Raw genomic sequence first — 9,092 nt, forward strand, 5'->3', positions numbered from 1 at the left:
CTACCAGACAAACTCGTCTGTTCCAGTGGCCTCCTGGCCACCCACCAGGACCAAGCAGGGCGGGCAGCAGAGGGCCAGGGTAGTCCAGGTGATGGCAGATGAGATCCCACTGGGCAGGAGGCCTCAGTGAGCTGAGTCAGGCTTCCCCTTCCTGCCACAGGGGTCCTCTCACCTGCTACCATGCTTCCCATCTCTCATCCTCCTTGACAAGATGAAGTGATACCCTTTAAGTAATCTTTTTTCTTGTTTCACTGATCTTGAGTACTAGAAAGTCATGGATGAATAATTACATCTGTGGTTTTCTATGGAGGTTCCATGTCAGATAAAGATCCTTCCGACGCCTGCCCCACACCACCACCTCCCCCCCGCCTTGCCCGGGGTTGTGGGCACCGTGCTGCTGCACATATAAGGCGGGAGGCTGTTGCCAACTCTTCAGAGCCCCACGAAGGACCAGAACAAGACAGAGTGCCTCCTGCCGATCCAAACATGAGCCGCCTGCCCGTCCTGCTCCTGCTCCAACTCCTGGTCCGCCCCGGACTCCAAGCTCCCATGACCCAGACGACGTCCTTGAAGACAAGCTGGGTTAACTGCTCTAACATGATCGATGAAATTATAACACACTTAAAGCAGCCACCTTTGCCTTTGCTGGTGAGTAGCTGGGATAAGACTGGCCTGCAGCAGTGAGGGGTGGTGGCTGCCTACGGCCAAAAGGCCTCATGGGCCTTTCTCTCCCTTCACCCCCACAGGACTTCAACAACCTCAATGGGGAAGACCAAGACATTCTGATGGTAAGAGCTCAGCCCGTGGATCCCGATCCACTTCCTGCCTGGGTGACTTCAGCCATGTCATTCCATCTTACCTAGCCTTGCTTTCTTCATCTGTAAAATAGGGTTAATAGCACCTATCTCAGTGGGATTGTTATGACAATCAAATGGCACAATGTGCATGTTCTGGCCCAGCATCTGGCACTTAAGAGTTCAATACATGGCCACAGCCATGGCTATAATAATGAAAATGACTTTTAAATTAGAAAATGAAAAGGCAGTTCTAGGTGAGGAATACCAAGGGCCTTAAGGTCAGTGTTTGGTAGGGCAGACTCTGGACTGACAGACAGAAATTTCCCCCTCAGATGTGCCAGCTTCTTTTTCCCTTAAAAAATTGAGTCTGCGTTTTCCACCCTCATTGGCTGTGGCATTATCATTTACAGTTATTTTTCATGGTTCCAGTTGGTTGCAGTGGTTCTGTCCCACCTTTGCATGACATTTCTTGGGTCAAACAAGAAGTGGAAGCCTTTGCTGAGTTCCTGGGCCATCTGTGTTTGGGGCACTCACAGCTCACATGCTGCACCCATTTCCATGCTGGGGTCTCTGTGATTTTCTTCTTGATTTCTAGGAGACTTTAATTCAGTCAGGGCATGAACACTGTTATCAGCCTCTGAGCTACAAATACTTCCCTTGGAAAACCCCCTGTCTTTTGTAGAGCTTCTTTTTGGAGATATCTTTTCCCCCAAGTGCAGAAAGATCCACCTAGGTACCCCCTCCCCACACTTTTTTTTTTTTTTTTTTTTTGAGACAGAGTCTCACTCTGTTGCCCAGGCTGGAGTGCAGTGGCACGATCTCAGCTCACTGCTACCTCTGCCTCCTGAGTTCAAGCGATTCTCCTGTCTCAGCCTCCCAAGTAGCTAGGATTACAGGCATGCACCACCACTCCCATTTTTGTATTTTTAGTAGAGACGGGGTTTCACCATATTGGTCAGGCTGGTCTTGAACTCGACCTCAGGTTATCTGCCTGCCTCGGCCTCCCAAAGTGCTGGGATTACAGGCTTGAGCCACTGCGCCCAGCCCACCTAGGCCCTTTATGTAGCTCACATGGAGCCAGAGACTGGGGGCTTGAGGAAACCAGGTCCTGCCTGCCACTCACTTCTAGGCCTGTGCCCTTGGGCAGGGACCCACCTGAGGCAACAACGGGACTAGGAGGGAACCCGAGGATATCCCCAACAGTGGGCTTGGGAAACTGTGGCGGTGACTTCCACCTGCTTGTGGGAGGGATACTCTGTAACCTTTCCCCCTTAAGTGTATTCTCTGCCCCGTTAGGAAAATAACCTTCGAAGGCCAAACCTGGAGGCATTCAACAGGGCTGTCAAGAGTTTACAGAACGCATCAGCAATCGAGAGCATTCTTAAGGTATGTGAAGCTGTTGAGGGTTTGGGATCCCTGTGTTGGACCTGCCCTGCCTCTGGGGAGGACAGCAGGGCCCACTCCCTTTCCAAGGGAATCTCTGACCATCTGCTTTGGTCTCTTTCCACAGAATCTCCTGCCATGTCTGCCCCTGGCCACGGCCGCACCCACGGTAAGCTGTCCCCCAAGATGCCCCTGTCATGGCTTGCTCCTCAGCTGGTCATCACCATTACAGCCTGGACTCACCTAATGCCACCTTCTTGGTTTCTTTATAGCGACATCCAATCCGTATCAAGGACGGTGACTGGAATGAATTCCGGAGGAAACTGACGTTCTATCTGAAAACCCTTGAGAATGCGCAGGCTCAACAGACGACTTTGAGCCTCGCGATCTCTTGAGTCCAACGTCCAGCTCGTTCTCTGGGCCTTCTCACCACAGAGCCTCGGGACATCAAAAACAGCAGAACTTCTGAAACCTCTGGGTCATCTCTCACACAGTCCAGGACCAGAAGCATTTCACCTTTTCCTGCGGCATCAGATGAATTGTTAATTATCTAATTTCTGAAATGTGCAGCTCCCATTTGGCCTTGTGCGGTTGTGTTCTCATTTTTATCCCATTGAGACTATTTATTTATGTATTTATTTATTTATTTATTGCCTCCTGGAGTGTGAAGTGTATTTATTTTAGCAGAGGAGCCATGTCCTGCTGCTTCTGCAAAAAACTCAGAGTGGGGTGGGGAGCATGTTCATTTGTACCTCGAGTTTTAAACTGGTTCCTAGGGATGTGTGAGAATAAACTAGACTCTGAACAACTGCTTTGTTACCAGTGTCTCAATTTGACTTGGGACTTAGTGACCATTTTAAGGGAGACTGGTGTGCCACAAATCCTGGGTGGCTTGATCCTGCCACGTGGATGCTGTCTGGGTGAGCTTGTTCTCACACTGCCCTCCTGCCACCCCCATTTCCAGAAAGGTGATGATAACCCTAGCAATCTTGAATATCCACAGAACTGCTACCAGGTACCAGGAGCCGTTCTGAGCATTTTACCTGTGCTATCTAACTTATTCCTCACCCCAACCAAGAGTATGTTTTCTCCGTTTCATGGGAAACTGAAGTTCGGCGTGGTTGAGCAACTGCCTAAGCTGATAGTGGCCCAGCTGGGGCTTGAATTCAGGTCCCTGGGGTCTGGAGCACGCTAATCCTGTGGCATGTCTCCCCCTAGTGGTCCTTCCAGAAACTGCAGCCGCCGCCCCTGCTCCTCCCAGGGCCAACGTCAGGGATCAACATCCCCTGACCCCCTCAAGGCAGCACGTTCTGCTGACACAAGCCACCCAATTCTTGATTCCATTCCTTTAAAACCCTCCAAGCCTGGAGTCTCCACCCCCGCCTAAGCCCCCAGCCTCTCCTGCCTGATGATTTAGCAGCCACCCTGTAGGCCTCCCGGCCAGCCCTGGAACCTACACCCTGACCATCTGTGCTCTACTGGGAAGCCAGATGGAGTTTTAGAAAATGCAAATCTGACCATGTAGATCTATACTGAATCCCCCAGTCCTCGGGGTCTTCTGGACCTTGTCCATATCCTTAGGACAACGTATAAGGCTCGCCTCCATCTGTTGCTTCTGTTTCCCCCATGGCTACCACCCTAATCAATGCTCCAGCCAACAGGAGTGCTGGGACTTCCTAGACAGGCTTCCATGAAGCCTCTCTTCATGCCCCGGAGCTTCTATCCACATTGTCACCTCAGTCTGGCATGCCCTTACTTGGCTTGATGAGTTCCTATTCCATGGACCAACTCAAACTCTGCCCACCTCTGGACTGTCCACACCGTCCCAGGATGGGGCCCTCCTCCGAAATAGGTGGGTACACAGGGACCCACTGGAGGGACAGCCACTGTGGCACGGAGGTGGTGCAGACCAGCCTGGAGGCAGAAGGCAGGAGGCTGGGACATCCCGAGTGTGGCTTCAGTCTACCACCTGGCCCTTTAGCCCTGAGTGACCCCCTCTAACTCCCCTGCACACCACCCTGTGGCCCTACTCAGTCTGCCAGTGGAAGGAGGGGCAGAGGGGCCTTCCTCTGTCACCACGTAAGCAGCCATAGCATCCTCTCTGATTCCTCTCAAGTCCCAGAAAAGCGTCAGAGGCTGACACCAGGTGCAGGGGTCCTGTCCCCCTTTTTCCTCTTTTCCACCTTGATCCATCCCTCCCTTGAGGTTATGAATAAGGAACAGCCCGGCTGCTTGAATGGGACTGGAGATGATGGAAGATTTATCTGCTACAGGCTCAGAACTCCATTTCCCTAAATTCTTCCCCCTAAAAAATCGTTATGTTCCCACAGAAGAACTCTCTTCTCCCCCTGCCCCCACCTCTCCCCAGCCTGGCTCACTGAGGGCATTGCGCGGGGGCCAGGGGATGTCTGTTGTTGGACTTAGCCTGGGAGGAGATACAGAGGATGCTGCTGCAGTTTCTGGATTGACCACTAGGGGGAGGTGTGTGCCACTGGTCTCAGGGCACTTCGGGGGTCCGGGAGGAGCCAGGCCTGAGAGGGTAGGGTGAGAGGTCTGACTCTGGACTGGGTTTCCCAAGTCTCCTGCACACCCAGCCCCCCCAGCCCTCACTCTCCCTCCCTCTCGCACGTGACAGCTGGTCCTGTTTTCATCCTGGGCTGAGGCAGCATTTGTGCCCCAGCCCCATGTTCCCAGATGAGTCGCTGCTTGCCACCTCCTCTTCACACCCTGGAGAGTGGGTCAGCAGCCGTCTCCTCTGCTAGTCCTCTGTTAGTGACTGATGCCTGCAAGAGGCACGGTTAGTGGTTGGATCAGACACAGACCTGGTGCACGAGGCCAGTCGTCAGGACCTGTCGCTGGCAGAGGGTGGCAGGTGGAGGTGACATGCTGGAGAGGGCAGTGGGCGGACCTTTTCAGATGCGCTGGGGGCTCCTCGCTGACCTTCTGGAATAGTATAGACTGCAGCTTAAAGCCAGACTGGGGCCAGAACCAAGTGGCAGTCAGTTCCTGGACAGGCTGGAGGAATTTCTACATGCTTTAGACAGAAGGTTTATGTTCCCTCCAAATTTGTATGTTAAAATTGAATCCCCACTGTGATGGTATTAGGATGTGGAGCCTGTCCTTTGGGCCAGGTCTGTGTGTCCAGATGGCGCCAGGGGGCAGCATCGCCCCATTATAAATCCCAGAACCACCAGAGAAGGCCCAAGTTCCCGCCTTCCCACATCCCAGGTGTCTGCTCAGGGGGAAGGTGGATTACAGCTCTCAGCCAGGAATTTTATTTTTCACTTAAAAACTATTGTTGGAGCGAGACTCCATCTCAAAAAAAAAAAAAAAGCTATTGTTTCTCATTGGAGGAGAAGATGGGAAAGCGTATATACTCTTTACTGAAAAACTTGGAAATGCAGAAAAATACAACAAAGGGAAAATTGACAGAAAGGCAAGTCCCTAAGGAGGGCAGAACTCAGAAGGCACAGCAAGCCTCACCCCTTGACAGGAATCCTCCCACTCCAGGAAGGGGCTCTGTTCCTCCTGCCCTGGACTCAAGCCCCCATTTGACTCAGTGGAGCAACTGCTCTGAGGACCCTCCACGGCTCCCCTAGGCTGGGGCGGGCATAGGTGAGACACTGGGCCAGGCCTTTCAGGCCTCCTGGCCTTGTGCAGTTGGCCCAACACAGTGCGGTGGGGGTCATTACAGACAGCACAGGACCGATGGATGGGCGTGGACCTCATCGGAGGCACTGCCCATGGGTGGCACAGAAGGGGCCTGAGAGAGAAGTTCATCCAGCAGAGAAGGGTGGGAAAGGCACAGGGAAGGAAGGAGGCAGATGCCCTGGGGGAGGAGGGCATGGAGGTCGAGAAGACAAGGTAAGCGGAGGCACAGGAGAGACTAAGCAGTGGAGAGGCCAGAGTGTGGCTGGGTGCCAAGTGTCCAAGGTGAAGGCTGTGCCCTGGGTCACTGCTTTTGCCCCTGGAGCCCAGCCAGCCTGGGCCCCAGGCACCTCCGGGTCTTAGCTAGTCTCTTCTCCCCATTCCTCCCTCTCTGATCCCAGGCCAGCCCAGCCCAGACTGGCCGCTGTGGAGACGGTAAGACTGGACGACCGTGGCCTGAGGAGGGGTGGGTGGAGGGAGGCGGAAGGACAGGACGGAGCCATGGCAGACACCGTGTGTTTAACACCAACAAGAAGGAGCAAGGGCAGAGGGAGAGAGGTGCTGGAGGAAATAGGGGCTGGTCCAGCAGAGGGGAATCCCTGGGCCCAGGAAGATGGGGGACCCATGGTGGGAGAGAGGGAGAGGAGGCAGAGGTGGTGTGGACCAGGGGTGGGGGCTAGGGGCCCAACTTTCCCCCTTGAAAGCCTCAGGTCAAGCTCAAAGAGGTGGATCAGCAAAGTTGCTGCTGCCCTCCTGGACTGACAAGGGACTCGAAGAATCCCCACAATGACCCAGGCACCCAGGCTGTGATTATCCGCATTACACAGACAGAGACTGAGGCAGAAAAATGAAGGTTATTTGAGTCCAGAGCCTCTGAATCCTTAAGCAACAGTGGTTCACTAATGCCCACTGAGGCCCAGGAATTCTTTTAAGTCTGACCCTGGATGTGCCTGGGGTCTCCCCTTGACTGGATCCAAGCCTCCCGTGTTAACTTCTGCCCTACAACCTCCTGGTTCCAGGCCCACAGTGAGCAGCGCAGCCTTAGCGCCTCAGCTCCATGCTTCTCACCTGACCGCTCTCATATTGCCCAGTAAATGCCTCTACACGCCCATCTGTCCTGTCCTCCTACCTGGCACCCCCTCCCCACAACCAACACACACATTGGGGGCTTAGATCCAGGGAGGTGGTCCTCTGTGCTCCTCTTTGTCTCTGTCCCCATGTCTTAAGGAACTTCCGAGAGAGACCCTGGCTCCCAGCTGTCCCCTGCCATGGCTGGTTGTCAAGGCCTCCTCCAGCTCCCACTCAGGCTCCCCAAAGACCCCAAGCTCAACTCCACCTCCAGCCATGGCTCATGAGTGACCCCTTCCCTTTCCCTTCCATGAGCCCTCCCTGCCCTGTGGGGTCCATGGAATCCTTCTGGTGTGAGGCCTCCTTCCCTCCTCCTCAGACTCATGAGCCCTTGACCCAGGGTGCTCCCGGGACCTGCTTTGGCAGAGACTTGCCTGGGGCCTGCACTTGGAGACTCAGCCCTCTCCTGGAGGGAAAGTGGGCTGTGCTGGAGATCAGCGGGCAGCAAGGACAGCAGGCTGTGGGGATGGCATGTGTGCCCTGAGGGGCCAAGTCAGGGTGTCAGGGAGGGAGGACAGCTGCGGGGAGGCAACGGAGGGCAGCGGGCGCCGGAGCGAAGGCCGAGCAGCAGAGCAGGGGTCTCCTTCCCTGCCTCCCTTCGTGAGCACCAGCTGCGCACCTGCTCTGTGTCCTGATCCCATGGGCTGGGCCGAGGCCCTCCTGAGCATAAGGAATAAAAACACTGGGCAGCCGCCACTACCATTCAGAGAGCCTTGAATCAGGGAGGATGCCCCCATGCAGTGGGTCTGTGATCAACATGACTCCCCTGCTCTCCCAGGCTGATGGCCAGACTCAAGAGCTGCCCCTGGCAGCCTTGGACCACCTCCTCCCCACCAGGACAAGTGGAAAGACTGAGGAGGATGGTCCCCTGTCCTGGTGTTCCAAGCTGGCTCTTTCTGGAAAATCTGTATGGCTCAGCCACTTTGCCATCAGTCAGGCTCGAGCAGCAGGATGCAGGTGGCGTTTGCCTCCTGGGGCTGGGGTGGGGAGGCTTTAGGGCCCCGGGGAGGGGTCTACACAGGCCCACTTCCCATGAGGGAAACCTAAATTTACACTCACCTCCAGGGCATGAGAAGGCTGGGAGGCTGGTCCGGACCCTGGTAACCATTCCCCTCTCTTTGATGGACAGCGAGACTGAGGCTAGATGGAGGCACCTAGCAAGCCAAAACAGAAAACCAAAACAGAAACACCTTCCCGTGCAGATATCCAGTGCATCTCCCAACAGCCTGCAAAAGTAGTGCTGCATGCCCTGTGGGGTGAGCCAGCCGGGGCTCAGAAGGGGCAGGCCACAGGCCAAGGACATGCAGCGAGCTGTGCCTGCCCAAACAGGGCCTCAGGGAAAGTCTGAGGGACCCATGAGGGATCCAGAACAGTCTTGGAGGAGGCTCATTCCAGAACCACTCGTCCTGCTGAGAGCAGAAAGCCCACATCTGCCACCTCAATTCTGACCCATCAGTTCCAGGGGGATGCAGGTGCGTGAGCCGGGCAAGGGCCTGGGACTTCCACCCGGCATCTTGACCCAGACTCTAGCTCCAGACATAGAGGGCAGGAACGGATGCCTGCAGGACTTCAGAAATTATACAGGCTTCTGGTCTCATGATTTCTCCTGCTTTTGATTTTTAATGCACCTCCCGATGGCTCTTCCCAAGAGGGCACACATAGGCTGTGGCCCCTCTGGGTGCCTGATGATCCTCCCAGCCAGAAATGAGGCTCAGAGCAAAGACTCAGGAGCAGGGGATGCATTTCTGGCCCTAGAGGGAGTACACCGGGTGAGTAGTAGACACAGGTCGGGGAGGGCACTGTGGTGGGAAGGCCTGGCACACCCATGGGGCGTTTGTGTCCACAAGGACTCCTCTGCCTGAGTGATGTGCATGGTGGAGTTGCCAGATCCTGAGGGAAAAAAAGGAAGCCCCAAGAACAAAGAAGCAAACAAGGAGGTCTCATTGTCCTTGGCCATCCTCAAAAGTTGACACCCCGCCACTACTTTCTGCCTGGCTCACTCTCCACAGCCCCTCTGGTGTTGGGAGCCTCCTCTTTACCAGTGACTTCCAAATGCCCTGACTTCTGGACCCACATGGCCACAACTGACTGAGTCTTCCTGGAGGTCCCCTGGCCTCTCAAACTTGCCATTCCAGT

The 9,092-nt window shown here is 54.9% G+C and overlaps 1 protein-coding gene across 1 annotated transcript; it reads left to right on the plus strand.

Annotated features, from left to right (window-relative positions):
- Positions 1-434: 434 nt before the first annotated feature.
- Positions 435-2,987, plus strand: IL3 (interleukin 3). Its single transcript, XM_004042463.3, has 5 exons — positions 435-648; positions 747-788; positions 2,094-2,183; positions 2,308-2,349; positions 2,453-2,987. The coding sequence occupies exons 1-5, from the start codon at positions 487-489 to the stop codon at positions 2,573-2,575; spliced, it is 459 nt and encodes a 152-aa protein (XP_004042511.1). The 5' UTR covers positions 435-486; the 3' UTR covers positions 2,576-2,987.
- The last annotated feature ends 6,105 nt before the right edge of the window (positions 2,988-9,092 follow it).

The sequence above is a fragment of the Gorilla gorilla genome, chromosome 4 (genome assembly GCF_029281585.2).
Source record: "Gorilla gorilla gorilla isolate KB3781 chromosome 4, NHGRI_mGorGor1-v2.1_pri, whole genome shotgun sequence".
Classification (NCBI taxonomy): Eukaryota; Metazoa; Chordata; class Mammalia; order Primates; family Hominidae; genus Gorilla; species Gorilla gorilla.